Source organism: Haplochromis burtoni, unplaced genomic scaffold (assembly GCF_018398535.1).
Source record: "Haplochromis burtoni strain Fernald_Lab_line unplaced genomic scaffold, NCSU_Asbu1 Contig_54, whole genome shotgun sequence".
NCBI lineage: Eukaryota > Metazoa > Chordata > Actinopteri > Cichliformes > Cichlidae > Haplochromis > Haplochromis burtoni.
Genome location: NW_024582415.1, coordinates 1,562,789 through 1,581,652, shown reverse-complemented (window position 1 = coordinate 1,581,652; position 18,864 = coordinate 1,562,789). Strand labels below are relative to the sequence as shown.

The following is an 18,864-nucleotide window of genomic DNA, read 5'->3' as shown; positions in this document are numbered from 1 at the left end:
AAACACTTTTATGCTGCCAAAACAGTTTATTACTGTGACAAAAGTACTAGTGCATAAGGGTTAGCCAAAGCATTCATGAATATGCGCTCATTACACTGTTTCTAATTTCTTTTCTGCGTGAGCCTTACCAAAGGTAAACTTAAACTGATCAACTGCCAGGTGAGGCATCAGTGGGAATAAAAGCCATATGCATTCCTTTCACACTTTTGCACAGAGAGTGATGCAAGGCAGACAAGCAGGTCCAGCTATTGTCTCCTAAAGCCCTGCAAATCTGCCAGAGTCCCCCACAGGCAGCGGCTGACTGGATTCTGCGCCTGTGACAAGCAAGTGACAGATCATCGCCGAGGGGGGTTAAATCTGTTCATAGAATAATATAGCATGACAGTCTCTCTGAAGAATACATCTAACGGCTCATACAACTATCACACCAACCAGGTTTCATCCCAGCATACTGTCTTTGTGACATCTGCAGTGCGCACCCAGTTAAAATTAACCAATAGCACACACTTGGGAGTATACCGGGGTGTTGAATGGAGGGTGAAAGGGGTCAGGGAAAACACTTTGCTACTGCAAAGATAGCACCGATAAATACAAAGAGAGGTTCTGCTGCAAGATAAAGGACAGATACAGTAAACAGGTGAAAATGGGCACACCATGGAGAAAGCCAAGGGGCTCACGTAGCCTTTGTGGGTGGTGACAGCAGCCACAGCAATCCCAAACTCCATTGATACACTGTTAAATGAATTACCGTCAATTATTTTCATTTCCTTTAAAAATTTTCTCTGACAATCTTGGAAAGAAGGCTGTTTGCTTTCTTACCGGGGGTTAGATGAGAAGATCGATCATTAATTTCATCTGTGTGTGCGTGTGTTCAGTAGAGATGATGGATGTGTAGTCTGGCTTATTATAAAGTCTTGAAGCGGTGAGAAACAGTATATAAGCTGCATTTGGACAATTTCAAACCTGTGAGGACAGGATTGTACGGGGGGGAGGGGGCACTACACATAGGGTTTACTTTCATTTATGATTAATCTGACATTAATTTCCTCATTAATTGACTTATCTTGTCTATTAAACCTAGAGCGTAATAGATTTAGTGTTAAATTCAAGTCTGCTGCTGCAAATGCTCTTTTTCATCTTTTTTAATGTCTGACATTTCCTACTGTTTATATCTTTTGTGCTAAATCACTGGTACTGTGGGCAACAAATTTCATTTACCAGTATTTTTACTCTATCTTTAAATGTGGGGAGATAGACCCGATATTTTAAGCAATACTTCCCAAACTGTCAGGATGTTCCTTAGAAGTAAACAATCAAAGCTATCTGTTAGTGTTTTGTGCTTCATCTTGTTGCTGTCTCAACACTGGCTGGCTTTCTCTCCATTAGAAGTAAAATGTTTAAAAGTCCATCTGCCAGCCTGTAGCTCTCCAGTTTCTGGCTCCCTGTAGACCTCCAGAGCCAATGCAGGTGCATTCCTAATGCCATTACTATCTGAAGGACAGATCAACACAGACATATTAAATCCTGCTTGGCTGATTTTTGCATTTTGTTTGCTCTCAATTAGAGACATATGCCACAAGCCCAAACACTGGCGCCTGTTTCATTGTGAACTTTTTCAGTTCCCACAGCAAAGTCTATGACCATACGTGCATCCATATTTAGCAGGCGCGCTCAGCCAGGCACTTTGTGAGCCCAGTTATTCACCCTTGCTAGCTGCTGATTTTCTCCTCTATGACTGTTGCAAATTTACTTTTCTGATAACATTCTGATCCCTGCACAGGATACAGCAAGCGAAGGGTGAGAGTGGTGCCAGAGCACTGTCCAGCATCTTGGGCCAAATCCCTTCCTTGGACCAGGATGATAATACTGATTTGATGAGCTAACAGTGCCTCGCAATTTTACAAATACTGCGAGAAATTATGAAAGAAACAATAGTTGTATCATCTGTAAACCTCACCATGTTGAGTTTGAGCTCCATGTTTAGGACTCCTCCACTGTCTAAAACGGGCATTAGGTTGACGGCGAACACGGCTGCCCTGTCCGGTGGAATCGATATATTTGGACCGAAGAAGACGTAGAAGTGCACAGAAAAGGTGTCCAGCTCATTGCGCAGAGTAGGACGGATCGGCCAGCACTTGTTAGTGTCTGCAGTCGGTGCAAGGTAAATGATGCTGTCTTCTGAGGTGTGCAGGTGACTGCTGTTCTGGGACAGGCTTGGCAGGGCTGCCATTAACAGTGTATCAGATAAGGAGAAACCCATCGCTGTTCCAAAAGACTGAGGCATGTTCATCGAGGAGCTGGGTTGTGCTTGGTCTTTCAACAAACTGGGTTTGGAGCAATCTGTTCAGGAAAAAAAAAGTCAAAACAATGCTGTTATTTAATTTGCACTTATATGCACTATAAGCAACAGAGTCTCTATAAATGTTTGAGCTGGCGCTCTGTGTTTTAGATCCATGCTTACAGGCAGTGTTTATTGTTTGCTATTGTTCCTCAATATCATTTATTCTCTCTCTGCTCTCTTGTGACCCCCGACTGATCACCAAGGCAGCCGCCCACCCTGCTGTTAAAAACTCTGTCTGTTAGAAGGTGTTTTTTTCTCACAGAAAGCATTTCATTAATGGGGATTAATGGGTTTTCTTTAAGGTCTTGACATATATGTAAAGCACCCAGAGTAAACCATGTTGTTGTTTGGCACTATATTAATGGAACTGAAACCTAATTATTTAGTTCAGCTGGCTTCCAGAACATATACACCAAGATTCAGTGCTGTGGATTGCCTCTAACTTGATTGTAGACTGTATGTTTTCCACCAACACATAGAAAATCAATGCAAAATGGTCACTGATGTCGAATGGCAAAGTATCATCCAATACCAACAGTCCCCAAGGGGAAAGGGTTTCAAAGGCTTTTTAGCTCAACCTCGTTTGCATATTATTGTCTCGAAAGGGTTTGAAGTATTTTGATGTCCGTACAGGCAGGTGGAGAACGCCTAAAAATACTGAATACTGCAGCTGCAGGTAACATTTGTGTAAAATCTGTAAAGCCTCGTAGACGGAGGACAAAGATGGAGCACTTGAAGAATCCTGAAAAAAATCTATAGAAAAATCTATAGAAGAAGAGGCAAATGTCACCCATCTGTCTCAAAAACAGCCAACCAGTAATTAAACCAGAAGACATGTTAACCAATCACATCATACATAATACAGATCATGATAGGTTCAGCTGTGTGGTGGCAGACATATTAACTTATTTCTGTGATGATATAGATAAGTCCACCTTTTGTTTTTCTTGGCTTTCTGTATCTAAGATGTGTATTCGCATTGTATTTATTCAGTCCTGAAATCGAGTAGGTTTTTAAATTAAGCTGTAAACCTTCCATATTGATGTATATTTAGGTCTTGGTGACCACTACAATTAAAGTAAAAGTCTCTTATTAAAGTCTCTTTTCATTCATTTAGATGGGCAGTTGCTCTTATCCAACAAAAATGGCTGCTGAGAGGCAAGACTAAATGTATATACACAATAAGTACTGTACTGTATTTGTGTGGGCGGCTTTCCCCCCTTTGATTTAGAGCATAACACATGAACCCTGTTCAGTTGTCTGCTGAGGACAGAAAAGCTGCAGTGATGAAATGCTTTATAAACAGCAACAATAAATAATAAAGTGCAACCTAGTTTTATCACACTTTGTATTACTAGCAACCGTGACACCTGTAAATTGGACCAAATTCAACTATGGGCACATATTTCTGAGACAGCTCATAACAACAATAACCAATAACAGAAAGAAAGGTGAGGACTCCAGATGGTCTCCTCCCTCAACCTGAGCTGTTCTCCAATTTAAATCCACAAAAGGTCAAGTAAGATCTGCCTGGCAGACAGGAGGAGAGACAGAGTGTGAATAATTAGTGTCTGTGTTGCCATAGTAACAAAGTGCACTGTACAGTGCCGAGCAAAGGGAGGGGATCGCTACATGGAAGTGGACGTCCCACAGATTTGTGAGCTATCCCCATTGAGGGAGCATAAAGAGTATCTTGGTTCTCCACAACCCAAAAACAGCATGTAGCACTTAAGGATGGTATCATTTGCCTCTTAGCAATCCTGCACGAATCACCTCAGTTTGGGTTCCAGTCTTTTCTTGAAGAAGCCTCTTGATGATCTGACTGTGTTTGGCATCCCTTATCCCATCAAACATAAACTGTCAGATGCATGAGCATTTTGGACAGTCTTTGAAAAACATTTTCCGATTTGTACTTAGATAAGAGTAGAACAGCCAAGATTTAGTCTTTTATGTGCATCTGAAAGCCATAATCCTCTATACTTTGACTGCATACCTTTGAATACTTGATATGGCATGCTGCAGAGATCCACTCTGAGCTTTTGTTTGGCCTAATTTATGAGGTAAACCACCCAAGCTTGGTCTTTTAAAGCAGCAGGAAGAAAAATAAATAAAATTGCAGACAAACTGCTCATGGATAAACACCGCAATTTATCTGCAGATAATAAGAAAAAGAGAAATCCAACAGATAAACATCTAGTAAAGCAGTAAAATACTTTAATTGGCAAAATTGGTAAAATAGTTTAATTCAAAAACCTCACAGTGTGAAAAACCTTCAGTTCATTTATAGATCTCCAAATCACAATCACAACAGGCGCTGAATATGCCGTGTCATTAAACATTAAAGGGTAATTTAAATCAAGCTATAACACCAATGCACAAAGATGTCTTCACTTTAAAATGTAAATGTAAATTTAAACAGAATACATTTTTTATTTATTAATTTTAAATCTCCATATCTATAAAGGTCAAATCATGAAATTTAGGCAAAACAGAAGGTAAGGGGTTTGTTTTTTTGTTTTTGTTTTTAAATCAGCATCTCAATTTTTAGTTTAATCGAACTCAATATTTTTTTATGTCATTTACAGCGCACTTTTTTTATTCTTTGCAATTGCTTTTCCAGCACTTGTCCAATTAAACACAATAGATAAACCAGGTTATTAAATATAAAACTAATATTGGTTTGCAATATTTTACTTTCATAAGTTTAAAATCCGGATAAAAAATACAGCTTAATGATGAAATTCTCTAAAAGAAGAAAGAATATATGTGTTTTGTTATAATCATTTTATAAATTTTTTGATCTTTTAATATCTAAATTAATATAATGACAGACATTAAAGACTTTATTCAAATTTAGATGGAAATAATTTATCATTGATGAATGTACTGAATCTGAAACTGAGGAGGAACTATGCTACACCTGTGCATGTTCCCTCTTAAGTGGACCTGAAAAAGGTATAACAGGAACAACTACTCTGTCTGCAGCTGTCTGTGTCTCCATTCACAGCAGAGCACCATCCCCATCTTCAGATGCTTCATTAGAGCTGCTTTTGTAGTCCTTTCTGCCATCTGTTGTCTTTACTTAAAAGCATGTTCAACTGGGCTGAAATCAGGGGAATGTTACGGCTATTTAAGAACATTACATTTCTTTGTTTTTAGAAGCTCTTTGCAGTATGTTCTGAGTCAATATCCCTCTGTGGATCACTTCAGTTTTGCAGCATTTGACTGAATCCCATGAAAAAACAAAACAAAAGCTATATCACTATACACTTCAGAATTTGCTCGACTACTTCTCATCATCAAAATACTGCACTGACCCAGTTCCACTGGCACCCATGCATGCCTATGCCATCAAATTGGCTCTACCATACTTGACAGATGATGCGGCATGCTTTGATCATAAGCGCTTCCTTTCCTTCTCCATACTCTTCTCCTGCCATCACTCCGCTAGTAGTATGATTTGTATAAAGAATACTGGTCCCGAACTGGACTGGCTTTTTAAGATATCTTTGAGTTAAGTCTATTGTGGCTTTTCTATTCTTGAGCGTTCCCGTACTGAGATAAACTATCTTTTGAATGGTAAATGGTCTGTATTTATTTAACCTTCCGATTACAAGGCGAACGCCCAACTCTTGAGCCACGATCGCCTCGCTGAAGTTGCTGACTACTTCAACATGTCTTTGGATCACATAAGGAGCTCTGTGAGCATCTACCAAGTGCAAATACCAATTCAAGTACAGACCTTGTATCTTCTTAATTTACAGGGAATTAATGCGGATTTGGGTTTCACCTGGCCATGACACTCCTTATCAGTCAGCTGTCCAATTATTTTTAAATCCATAAAAAGGAGTGACTACGCAAAGGAATATTAATTTAAAAATGTCTATATGGTAATTCGTTTATGGTTAATGCAGTGTTATTATTAAAACCCCTGATTTAAAACGAAAAGTCTAATCTCAGTCAAACCTCAGTTGCAACATTATAAACGGTCACTTTCTAAAGGCAGATTTCCCCCAGACGTCTGTGGGAAATCTGCCTTGTAACTTATGACGTAACAGGAAACGCTTCTTAACCTTGCGATGTAACCTACCAAGCCATTTAGTTGTTGTGAGATGTATTGACCTGTACCATAATATACACATGTAGTTACATTTTTCATAAGATTAAAAGGGGTTTCCAGCTATGTTGTAAGTTACAACAGATTTCCTGCAGAAGTCTAAATCAGGCTTTACTGATCTATCTGAATGACCAGAAGCAAATAGCAGTGAAAGTTATGTAATATTAACCAACAAAGTCCATATTCTGACTTTATGACTTTTTAACTTCAGGTCTGAAGCTTATTGAAATGATTGTAATTGAAATGATTGTAATTGTAATTGAAATTATTTTTTTATGTATTTATAATGTGTTTATTCTGATATAAATAAAGAACACAAATTTGCTACAAACAACTGAAATTAACATTAGCCAGAAAATATGGCAAAAAAGCATCACACTCACCTGTGACCTGCACCCCGATGCGGAAGTAGACGTCAGAGTTACTTAGATATCTCTCCACCAGGATATAATACCATTGCTCCCAGGCAGGTACAAGGGTGACTAATTCACAAGGGTTCCACTCCCTGCAGTCGAGGGCACTTGAGTTATGCACTGGCGGTGCCCGCGCTCTTATCTTCAGCACCACGGGACAACTGTCACTACTCTTGTTCTTGGTGCTGCAGTTTACCAGCTGAACCTTCACCTTTGATATATAATTGGGGATGAACACTCTGCACAGGCACACATAAACACATGTTTTAGGCATTATACCACACAATAAAATGTAGACCTCTACTGAGTAAACATAATGTAAGTCAGCTTCATTGAAATAAGTGTCTTTTAGATTTGTTGAATGTTGTGTATCACATCTATTCTGCAAAGGCTTCTATGTTAAATCTATATACTATATATTTTATCATGAGAAAATTAAGATAAGGCTTCAATAAATATATATATAGTATTATAGTCCCTTCACATCATTTATGCAGCACTCATAATAGCAGCTCTCCTTCCTTTAGGCACCACCGCGAAGACCATGAAAAAAATGAAGATTAACCTTGGAAGCAAAATCTTATTATTCCACTCAAAAGACTCAAAGTAGGTGAAGTTGATAAAGGTGTGCAAACTAATCACACACAGGAATTGCACCTTTTAAAATGAAATTGCAAGATACATTAAAAAAACATAACTGAAGAGGCAGATGAAGGATTAGGCTGGGGAAGTGTCATGCTGCAAAAAATAAAAATAAAACGCAATTTTCTCCTGGTGTCTTTTCTCAAAGTCAAGCCCCTGTCAGGTTTCTAGGAGCCCACGTAGGTGACTTACTTATAAAGTGCAGATCTATTATGGACTGGGATCATCTGGTCAATGAAGTATCCAGGGTAAAGTACTGAAATCCCAATCAGCCTCTGAACAATGAGCTGAGGCTGGAACAGATACTGGCATTCCTCGGACAGACCCTACAAAGATAAAGCAGCAGTTGTTCAGATTGTATTTTTGTGGTTAACTCACCAATTTTTTTAAAAGCTGGTAAAGAGGAGATTAGATATCATTCAGACCGACTGAAAATTCCTAATGGACTGTGTGCATTAAGCCTGTCAGCCTCCTGGATTAATATCATTCCGTCCTCCCCCTCCCTGCCACACAGCGTAACATGCACCCACTATTTCACTTGTGTTGTTCTGAACCATTAATGCTTGATGTGCATTACTTTGTGAGATGAGCCGAGTAGACAGACTGATTTAGAGCCAAGAGACCGTGCATTAGTTTCTACACATGATGTGCTGTAAAATTTGTTTGTAAAATGAAGAGAAGCCTTTTGCACCTGATTCAACAGGACAGGTGTGAATGCCAAATTAGGCCCTTCGTTTCTGTCAACTGATCATTGACCCCTCCTGCTCTCGAGTCACAATTACTGTGGCATGTCATTAGTCTGGAAGCTGCTGGGGTGACCCTTTGATTTATTACAGCCTGTCGCTTGGACATGCACATGCACCTTGTGCTTGAATAAAAGCTCAACCAACGTGGGCTTTTGAGAGCAAATGGTTTTACACTGTGAGCCCAAACGGTTTTGATGTTCAATAGCTTTACATTTGACCTTCTTCATACCAAAAGCGATGTGGGCATTCATTCATTTTCCACAGAATTTCACTCTTGGCAAGATGTTAAAGCCTCTAAAACTCCATTAGAGCCATAAAGCACTAAACCTCCCTAATGAAACCCTGTCTAAATGCATTATTTTAGCTCCTTCAGTCACAGTTGCCCACCGAGACAATGTAATTTTAAGGTTCGCTTTGGAATATACAGTATGTCAAAGTTTATCAGGTATACATGGAGAGCTGCAAAAAAATAAAAACCTTTTAGAGCTTGTGTTCTCAACTCTGTTCAATTGTATGCTATTGTATTTGAGTCAGCAGTAAGTATTGTTGTATTGCTGCTGCACTGAATTGACAGGACATAGTACCTGTCAACACATTCTCATCCCAAGGTGTCAAATACAACGGTTTGCCACTGGCATCACAGAGATAAGCAGAAAGCTGTCCCCTTTCCTTGGAAAAGGTGTAGCATTGGCCTAGAGGTTTGTTAGCAAGTAGACCGTGGCTTGTACCTTATTAGGGAACTTTTGCTGACTTGTTTTCTTTTCATTTTTTTTTTCATTTGCACTCACGTTTTTATCTTGTATAGGTACCACAACTACCTGTTTAAGTTTAAAAGAACGTTTTACAAATGTACCTCTTCACAATATTAGCCCTTCGTTTATAAAAATGCTCAAGGGCATCTAGTGCACTCTACAGAGACATATAAAAAGGGTATTACAGAACTCCAATTTTGCTCTGTAAAGAGTAGCATATTCTATTTGCAATAAAGGACATTTCAGCAAATGCAGTTATTCTCTTTGACTCTGTTTTCAGTTGCTAAATCCTTACTTACTCTTAAGATTGGTATTAAACTGAGATAGTTATAAATGCGTCGCACATCTCCCTTTTCTGCTTGCATTGCTTCCAATTGTGTCTATTTTCTAAAGGAAAAACATCTTAGTTGCTAGAAAATTGCTTCAGAAAGCAAAATTTTAAAAGGTTTGTTATTTCCATCTACAGAGTGTGTCATTGGAAGCTGGTCACATTTGAGCCATGGTGGCTTATATCCCCAAATCCCCCAAAACAAACCAATTCTTCTGTATATGTGATGCTGCTGGCAAGTTCTGATTATATTTTTGATTGTTGTGTATTTCAGGTGCACTTTTGCCAGTCAGTGGAAACCACAAAGCACAAGTGAACACCATGCCAGTGACACATAAATTCCCTGAAATGGAAATCAGCAGGTGTTTATGCAGCCAAATAGGAGAACACGATGAGATGAAGAAAAACTCTCTGACACTGTTCAGCCTCTTTAGGTTCTGCAGCACATACTGGAATACTAATGCCAAGGATCACTTACATCATTTTTATTTAATTTATTTTTTTTCCCGTCACAAAGGGGAGTTAAGCAAGCATGAAGAAAATGATTTAGATATCATTAGAGTTATGATACATAACACTCTGACACAAATAAGCTTACATTTTACCAGTCATAAGTGGTGAATGATGTGTAGCACAAACATGATGCAGTCTTTTCATTTACAGCTCTAAACAACTGATGCTGGGTGCAGAGGGGTTTCTATTTTTCACAGCGTGGATGTAACGCTGGCAATATTGGTCTAGTGGTTCAGTAGTAAGAAAGATTCATTCCGAGTATTTGTTTTCAGTAAAGCTGTAGGAATTCTGGTGTTTATTTGTGATAAATGTGCAGGCTCACCTTGACTGAGATCTTGCCTTCATCCTTAGGTAAATGTGCCGCCAGAAACCAGTCTCCAGGGAGAGGGCTGGTCACGTTGAATGCTCCTGTTGTACGGTTTGGAAGAGTCCAGGTCAGAGTCACAGCAAATGACCCTGGGATGACTGTATCCCGAGGGAAGCGGGTGAACAGGGGGTTGATTACTGGAGGAGCCCCGGACCTGAAGTACCTATTAATCACAAAGCCACAGTTCAGCCTCCTTAGGCCTAATACTGTCATAAACAACAAGAACATCTGCTAAATATTAAAGTTATCCATGGGAACAGCTAACAGCAGAAGTACAGCTGGCATCCTATACACAAATAAGAATCACAGCAACAAGTTCTCAGACCACACGTCTTCAAAAATATTATATATTTATACACCAGACAAAGATGTTTCAAGCAAGGAGTTAATTTATTCAGCACATATCCATCTTTGACCTTTCTTTTGATCTCAGCTATGCACCTGTAGAGCATTGACTGTATCGCGCACAGTTATGACACCACCACACTGACAATCCAGACAGACAGGCATATAAACACCTGCCAAAGCACTCAAAATGGTCTTTGTTCTGGTTTCTGCTAGAGCAAGTGATTCCAAGGCCATGTTTCTGTATGACAAACACACACACACACACACACACACTCACAGCTGGTACCGTTTCAGATACAGAACATTAATAATAAGCTCTTCATATCTGAATGGAACAAGCGCGTCCATTATTTCAGACGCTATATCACTGAGACACAGGAGACTGACAAAAATACATAAAGCTTCATACAGCTAACGGCTTCACAGTTTCTCCTTGCGTGTAGGCTATAACCCCTTATTTTTCTAAATGTATTTAAGTTGCTTATAATTAGCTGGAGAAGAAGAACACTTCAGTTGGAGAACAACAACAGAACAGTGTTAAGCCAAACTCGGTGTCTTACACAGTCACATTGCGGTTCGGGCAGCTGTCTCCAAACGTGCCCCCTTGCTCCTTGAAGGTGATGAGATTCCATACGGCCATCATGGTGTCGTCAGGCACATTGAAGTGGAACAGTTCCACACTGGCGAAGGAGTTGAAAGCACTCAGCTTACGAGGCGTACGGGTGAAGTATTCAGTCACAAAAAGGCAATCTGCAGGGAAGAGAATAAGAGGAATGTGTCCCAAAAATATTTGTGATGGTGGATAGCCTTTAAGCCTTATCAAACCATTACTCTGCTTTGTCACAACTAAAAGTCACTTTCAACATACTGATGTGCGCATCATGTTTGGCATGTTACCAGATTCGTTTAGAATGTTACCAATTTGATCTGGTAACATTTCTTTTCAATGCATACAAACTATAGCTGAGGTTAATGGAAGTTGCAAGGAAATAAAAACGTTACCTAATAATGGTATTATATGAAAAGTCAGGTGATCAAAGTGATGTAGTGTCCAATGCAGGGCACTATATCACAGGGTGGAAAACAGTTTTACTGCCACTATTACTTTAAAGTAACAACGTCCTATAAATCTTGAAGCAAAGTTGCAATGAAAAGATAGACAAGACAGGCGGGTGCTTGTTTTACTCTGAAGTGCAGTGGTTGGTTTGAGGAAGAGAAACTTTGACTCAACTGACTGAACATCCCATATGCTTTGACTCATGGTTGTAGCTGGGAAACTTAAAACTAAAAATGACATCCATACTGCATGCTACATACTACAGAAGGACTGCAGAGTGTACTATTATAATCTATTAAATGTGTTGCACAGTGTAGTATGACCGCTAAGCTGGAAACAACCCTGGATTTATTTGTTCATGTTCATGTATTCATGTATCTATAGCTCCACGGACATTTATGGTAGCCCATGAAATAACTGTCAGCACATCTCAATTAGGAAAGCTGTGTGCTTGGAACAACCATCTCACTAACAGACCAATATCAACATCGTTGAAAGCATTGAATCATGATTAAAGCTGTTGCTTACAAAGAATAAATATTTAATTATGAACATTTCCCAATATGCCTGTACTATCACTGCTGTGACTAGAGAGCAGTTTTAAGGTGACTCGCTGTAATGACTTACAGAGTTTCACCTCAGAGGCAGCAAATTATTTCTTTAAGAGGTAAATAATCAAAATATGTGATCAAAGACTTTTAACTCCTTCAAAAGAAGCTGCGGGAGACGGATATATGCAGGCTCACTCACGTCCTGCATAATGTCAAATCCTTGGATTACACCCACCAAAGCCTCTCCATATAAATGCAGCAGACAAGCAGCAGGTGTAATCTGCCACATTACCTACATGAGCTGGGCTGGCATCAAGCACAGCCAGCGGGTGGGCAAAATCTGGGGGAAATTGTGTGCAAGTCACTTAATTGCTACACTAGAACATAAAGCGTCTTTTAGGCGAGGCGTTATCATAAATATAAACTCAAGTAGGTAGAAAAGAAGGCAGCAGATTATTACGGGAATAATGCGGTGGCACTTTGATGTTTCACTGGAGGAAAATGCTTCCACTTGTGGCGCATTCGCTTTCTGCGTGTCAGCCATTAAAATTGCAATACCTGTGGTGACATTGTTTGGGTTTTCTTTTTGTCTCACCTACAATTTGTACAAAAATATAAATAATTTCACACCACTGTTTTCAGAATACAGTGAATAGGAGCCCGGACCTCTAAAATGATGACAGTAAAATAACAAAACAAAACAAAACAAAAAATGATAAATAAAACGAGTGAAAAGGCAATGAGGTGCAGACGTGTAAAGAAATAGGTTGTCTTTCTTATGTTTGCGTAAAAGGAGCAAAACAGCTCTTTTCTGTTCTTTTCTCCCCCCACGACATTATCCACTCACCTATGGAGGCAACCTTGAATACTAAAGATGTACTACGGAAGCCGAAACTGAGAAGAATGAAGTGGTTTGCTGTCAAGAGTGAAATCCTAATCCCATACAAAGCTCCAGGTCTTTATTTGAGCTTCATTCCAGCCTTTTGCTGGACTGTTATCTCTGGTATATGTGAGCCTTCTTTACATTAAGATTCTTCTTTGCCCTTTCATTAACAGACTGTGACTGGGGTCACAGCCTGAAGTGCTATAACTCAAAAGGGTGAGTTTGGCGCTAACAGTGCTGGAGTCTGCAGTAAGCCTACAGTCACTGCTTGGCTGATTAGAAAGAAACAGACATGATTTTTTCTTTCCATTTACAGATTGCAGCTAAGCCCACAAAAAGTGTAGTTACAGTGGATCGGTCAGAAAGAGGTTTAAAAAAAGAAGCACATCTAGAAGTAGGACTGTGAATGGTGATTACGCTATTCAAGAGGAATCCTTAAATCAGAATTAATTGCTAATCGTCACTTTTTCCAGGTGTCATAATCTAAGGTACATGAAAGCCACCATTCATCATCAAAAATACACCTTCACAAAGTCTCTAGATCACTAACAGAGGGTCAGGGCTGTCACAGTGGGTCAAGAGATGGTAGAGGGAACTAAGAAAATCAAACTCTTCCTTTTTTAAAACCTTTGCTTATTGTCATTTTGCCTCTTTACTGGCACAAACTAAAATCTTAGAGGGGTTTATAGCCAAAGGATGTTAAAAAATCGTTTTTCCTAAGCATAGCTTTTAATCATCATTTTTATCACAAGTTAATATTTAAGGCTTGATTTTGCTTACACGTGTTAATTGCATCAGTGTCTTGCAAGTACTGAATATCCTGAAACAGGGTGCGTTTCTTTGGTAACTGTCACAGCCTCGCGTTTACATTTTTATAGTTGTGATTTCCAATGCTCTCTAATGTGCAAGCTATACAGAGGTGGTTACCGTCACACTTAATTGACAAGACAGGCTACGTGTCAAACACGTCGAGATCTCAAGATCTGAGGTTGTTGTGACAAAATGAATACAGAAAATTAGAATAATGAACTGACATATCTATTTTCAAGCTACGCGTGAAAAGCTCCGGGCTCGGTGACACTCCAGCAGCCACGCACAGAGACTTCACTTAAGTCTGAAGGTGTAAACATGCCAAAATATCTAAATATGCTTGTTTGTTTGCCAGCCAAATAAAGACGTTTCATTTGAAGATAAAGGCAGCCGAGTGCTTACAGGCTTTCTCATAGTGTGGTTCTGGATTCAATAATCTCTTCAATGAGCACCTCCCTACCACTGTTTTACTCTGTTAGAGGCTTAATATAGACATAATCCTGCTTTTTGTCATCTCAACATGGGATTTATCCATTAATACTTAGCTGGGCTGTCTTTAAACTTTATTTTTTGGAACAGCAAAAAGTAATTGCTGCTTTTCGAAATTCCTCCTCCTCTAGCAGATTTTAAAATCTCTCAAAAAAAAACAGCTGCTAAAGATCAACCATCTGGAACAAGAGCCACTAAATGACACCAAATTTAATACTGGCCAGCGATAAAGTCAAATTTTGAGTCAACACTATTCTCTCCTCCATCCTCCTCACATCCACCTACAGAAACAAACGCCTCGAAGATAACACGCAGCCGTAAAGATTACTGGACCTTCCACTTCCACAATGGGAGATGCAGACACCAGAGATATTAAACATTAACATACACATCTAAACATGCACAATCTGCCTGGCAATCAAGTGGGTTATCATAAATTATTTTAAGGTAAAGAATAAGCTCTAATTCTATGTTGTCTCTGTTTTACTGAGATATATCCAAGAAAGCAGGGGAGGAAGGGTAAACTGGGTAAACTGGACTTTCTGTCTAAAGCCAAATATGTCGAATGAGTTACTAGAATTGATAAAGCAAAACAGCAACAAGTCAGACAGACCTGTATGGTCCTTAGTGGCCACAGCCAGTACAGTCTGTGCTGTAGGTATGGATTCATTGTTATCACACAGGGAGATTTTTTGTTGCACACCTCAGTCTTGAAGCAGCAAAGAAATTTTCATGGATAGACATTTAAAAAAAGAAAACAAATCAAGGAGGATACACTTAGGTTCTTCTTTTTTAAGGAAACAGATAGAGAGAAATAATAAGAGCATGCTGCACTTTTCATACATTTAAAAACCTAAAAACAACTTGATTTTACAAAAGTCAACTTCAAAATTGTCCCATTATCCAGTTAAACCAGTTTAGTCCTCATCTCCTATCAAAGCAGGTTAAATTTAAGACGGGAAACAAGAAGGTTTGACTTAACCTTTCCCTTTATCCCATTACTATGGTCACATTTTGTAGTCAGCCGTGCCAGCGTGCACTAACTTGGCTTTGAGCCTTCACGTCTCCGCAAAACGAGAACAAATGAAAGGTAACAAGAGTCAACACGTCCGGACTGATCGGTTTTCTTGTGACCACATTTAGACCTCCGTATCGTAGCCTACAACCTATAGGAGCTTCACTCAGTGCATTGTGAGCCATAATTAGCAGCATCCTTCCCCATACGTAACGTAACCGAAGCAGGTCCGTGTTCGTGAAAACCGTTTTGTCAGTGGCCGAGACTGAAAGCAGCAGCTGTGGATGTTTCGGAGACTGAATTGAAGCCAGAGACAGGATGAGATGCTGCCGCCGCTGCTGGGAGGATTTCAGCACCCCGACAAAAGGAACAGCTCTCCGCGAATCAAAAGCAACACTCACTGAATGGAAACTCACCTCCAACAGCGCAGAGATAGGTGTAAACAAGCAAGAGGAGCCTCGGAGGGCTACATCCTGAGCCCAGGCGCTCCAGTTGCCACATCGTTAAAAGCAGAATATTTTGTGAGGGGCTCCAGCCCGAGTGCAGTTCTCAGACGCTCTGCTAGTCTACATTTTTTCAGATATTTGCCAACGACCAGCTGTTTGTGCATGACGTCATTCAGACGACGACGGGACAGCGCCTCCTCTTTGGCTTTGATTTGACAACCTCAATATGTCGACTTATTTCATTGGACCTCCGGCCCTGTCAGTCCGGCGATAGTGCAGACGTAGATTGCACCACAAGGATTCACACTTCGCCGTCCGGGCCACCCGACACGGGCACGAGTGAGGTGTGAGGCTGCAGCTGCCCCTCGAGCCTGCAGCCTCTTCTGCCAGGACCCAGGACACAAAGTTGGTACTTTGGAGGAATGGAAGACTTCATCTTATGTGGTCGTGCACAAGCCTCAAAACTAATAAAATACGATTTCCAGCGATTAATAAATTCAAAGCAACTTTTTTGGGTTTCTGTTAGACTAAAAAAAAAAAGAAAGTAAAAATGCAGCAACTCCACGTGTCTGTCTAGTTTTAAAAAACTAGCAATATACATACTCCTTAAAATATAACATATTACGTGAGCATAAATAAAATGAAAGGCTAAAAGGATTTATTTTAATGATTCATAGGGGCTCAATTTGGGCCTCAAATATAAAAGCAGTCAAACCACAGTTAACAAAGCACAAGTGGACAATGAGTTTCAATTGAACTGGAAAATGGTCATTACATTTATCCAGTGAAAAATATTTAAAAGTGAATGAATTCACAAAATATACTTGAGGAGTTTGGATTTTTCATTTTAAGGATCACGTGGTCATCGGGTGACGTGTTTGTCAGACAATCATCATGCTACCACCAGGACACCAGCATTAAGAATGACTCAGATTTTTATTTCTAGGCCATGGGGTGACATGAATCATAAGTGTCCCAGCTGATTTATTGGGATTGAGTATAATTGATCTGTCATCAATGAAACATTAAACTAAAGCACTAGAGCTGAGCTAAAAGAAAATGTGTGGAGGGTAAGAATGTCAAAAGAATGTTACTGATGTGCCCAACAAGATGTAACTCTACTCATCTAACACTAACTCACAAAGACTTTAATAAATCCAACACACAGGATGGGTGCCAGTTAAATTGCCTAGGGTTTAATTTAAGCAGCAAACTATAGAGTACAGAGTAGCTGAATTTTGTCTAAATTCATTTATGACTAGTACACAAAACAAATATTTGCTTTTTTTACATCAGGTAGCTGGCATAGTTTGACATTTCACTGATCTAAAACAGAGAAATCCACTTTCTTCTTAATCTTGACCAAATAAAAGTCAAAGGTTTGACTATGTTACAGAACAAGGTGGGCGAGAAACAAACAAATTCAACACTGGAACCTGAAGTAATAGTGATTGTGGAGGAGCAGAGAGCTAAATAGTTACATATTCTTTAGTTGAAGATTGTATTCAAACTACAATCTAAGTAAAAACTGAGTGCAGAGGTGTAAGATATGCTATGCAAATGTGGTTTCTTATAATTACTTTCATGTGGCGATGGAACAATGCAGCAAATAATAAATAAAAAATACAATTTAAATCTTTGGTTTGTTGCTATGATTCAGTGCAGTGTCTGCTGCAGCCATAGTTTACTCTGAAGCCTTCCTCAAAGTTCGAAAGATTGCCAGACTCCCTAGATACCACGACCCACGCATGGCAACCCACTGTGTATGGCCGGCCTCTCTATGAGGTACCACAATATTCAACTAAGGTACTGTTCTGTTTCACTGCGACTGACTGAAACTGCCTCTTTTAAAGCCGGCCTTTTCTTCTTTAGCTCTTTCAATGCATTTTGTTTGTGAAGGCGCTCTATACACAGACTCGATTTAGCACACGGGCACAGACAAGATGCACAGCACTCACACAAAAGAGACACAGGAAAGTATATGCTTATGGTTATCTAAATCAGTGCTGCCAGTGGCCAGGTCATGAAAAATCTGCCTCTGTCTTGGAAATTATCCCAACTACCTCTTATTCCTTTGAATCCTAGGAGAAGCTCACATCCTCAGAGGCAAAACGTTTCATAAGTTTAATTGCTACTGTAATTAAAAGTAGTTCAAGTCAGTAGGAAAGATCACTAAGGCTGTAAATAAACAGCTTCAACAAAAGCGAGTGCACACCTGTACCACTTATGTATCACTTACATGTGAAATGAGTCAAAACTGGATCACCTTGCAGTAACTGCATTAACAGACCTCACAGTACGAATTCAATCCAACAAAAGTCACTACACCTTTCATTGTGGAAATTTAAAGCTCATACTTATTTATTTTTTAATAACACTCTCAATCCTTTTTATTGTGAAAGACACAAACATTATAGAAGCTCCTGGAGAGAAATAGTTGAGTCTGTCTTTTCCAGAGAGAATTGTTATTCTACATTTCTCTACTTTCTACTACAGAGGTATTCTGATCCAAGCCAGGCACATACTTGAGCATTTCATAGTTTTTATTTTTTAAGAACACTTGTGTGAAACTCTTTTGCTGTGCGCTTTGAATTGTTGTCATGTTACACTATTCTTCTTCTGGCAGGCTTCTGGACACAGGGAATTATCTAGTTCACGAGAATTCATGGTGCAATCTACAAATGTCACCTCTCCAACACCTTTTGCACTCACCAATAACATCGAACTTTGCTTCACTGTCAGGACAATGATTTCAGTCATTGTTCCAGGCCAACATCAGGCCAAACATGCCGGAATCGATCTGAGCCAAACAAAGCTCTCTAGGTCTCATGTGACTAAAGAATTTGCTGCCAATATTCAAGCTACTCTTTATGCTCTATAGCAAAGTTTTATATTGCAGTCTTGTGTCCTTTGTACTAAGCTTTTCAATGGAGACAGATTTCCATTGAAAACCCCTGTGCCAAGGCTGAAGCACTTGACCATCTGTGCTTCAGTGCTAGATTGTAAGTGGTGCATTATCTGTGGAATCATTCTAGGATGACAGCTA

At 39.5% G+C, this 18,864-nt stretch overlaps 1 protein-coding gene across 2 annotated transcripts in view; it reads right to left on the bottom strand.

Annotated features, from left to right (window-relative positions):
- Window positions 1–16,003, bottom strand: part of tmem8b (transmembrane protein 8B) — a 46,555-nt gene extending 30,552 nt beyond the window's left edge. Inside the window, exons 1-6 of one of the 2 annotated variants that reach the window (XM_005924499.3) lie at window positions 15,789–16,003; window positions 11,128–11,317; window positions 10,175–10,382; window positions 7,706–7,839; window positions 6,842–7,110; window positions 1,958–2,340 (exon numbers count right to left, since the gene is read on the bottom strand). In XM_005924499.3, coding sequence (XP_005924561.1) covers window positions 1,958–2,340; window positions 6,842–7,110; window positions 7,706–7,839; window positions 10,175–10,382; window positions 11,128–11,317; window positions 15,789–15,873 — 1,269 coding nt within the window. In that variant the 5' untranslated portion in view covers window positions 15,874–16,003. The other variant, XM_005924500.3, reaches the window with a different exon arrangement.
- Between the last annotated feature and the right edge of the window lie 2,861 nt (window positions 16,004–18,864).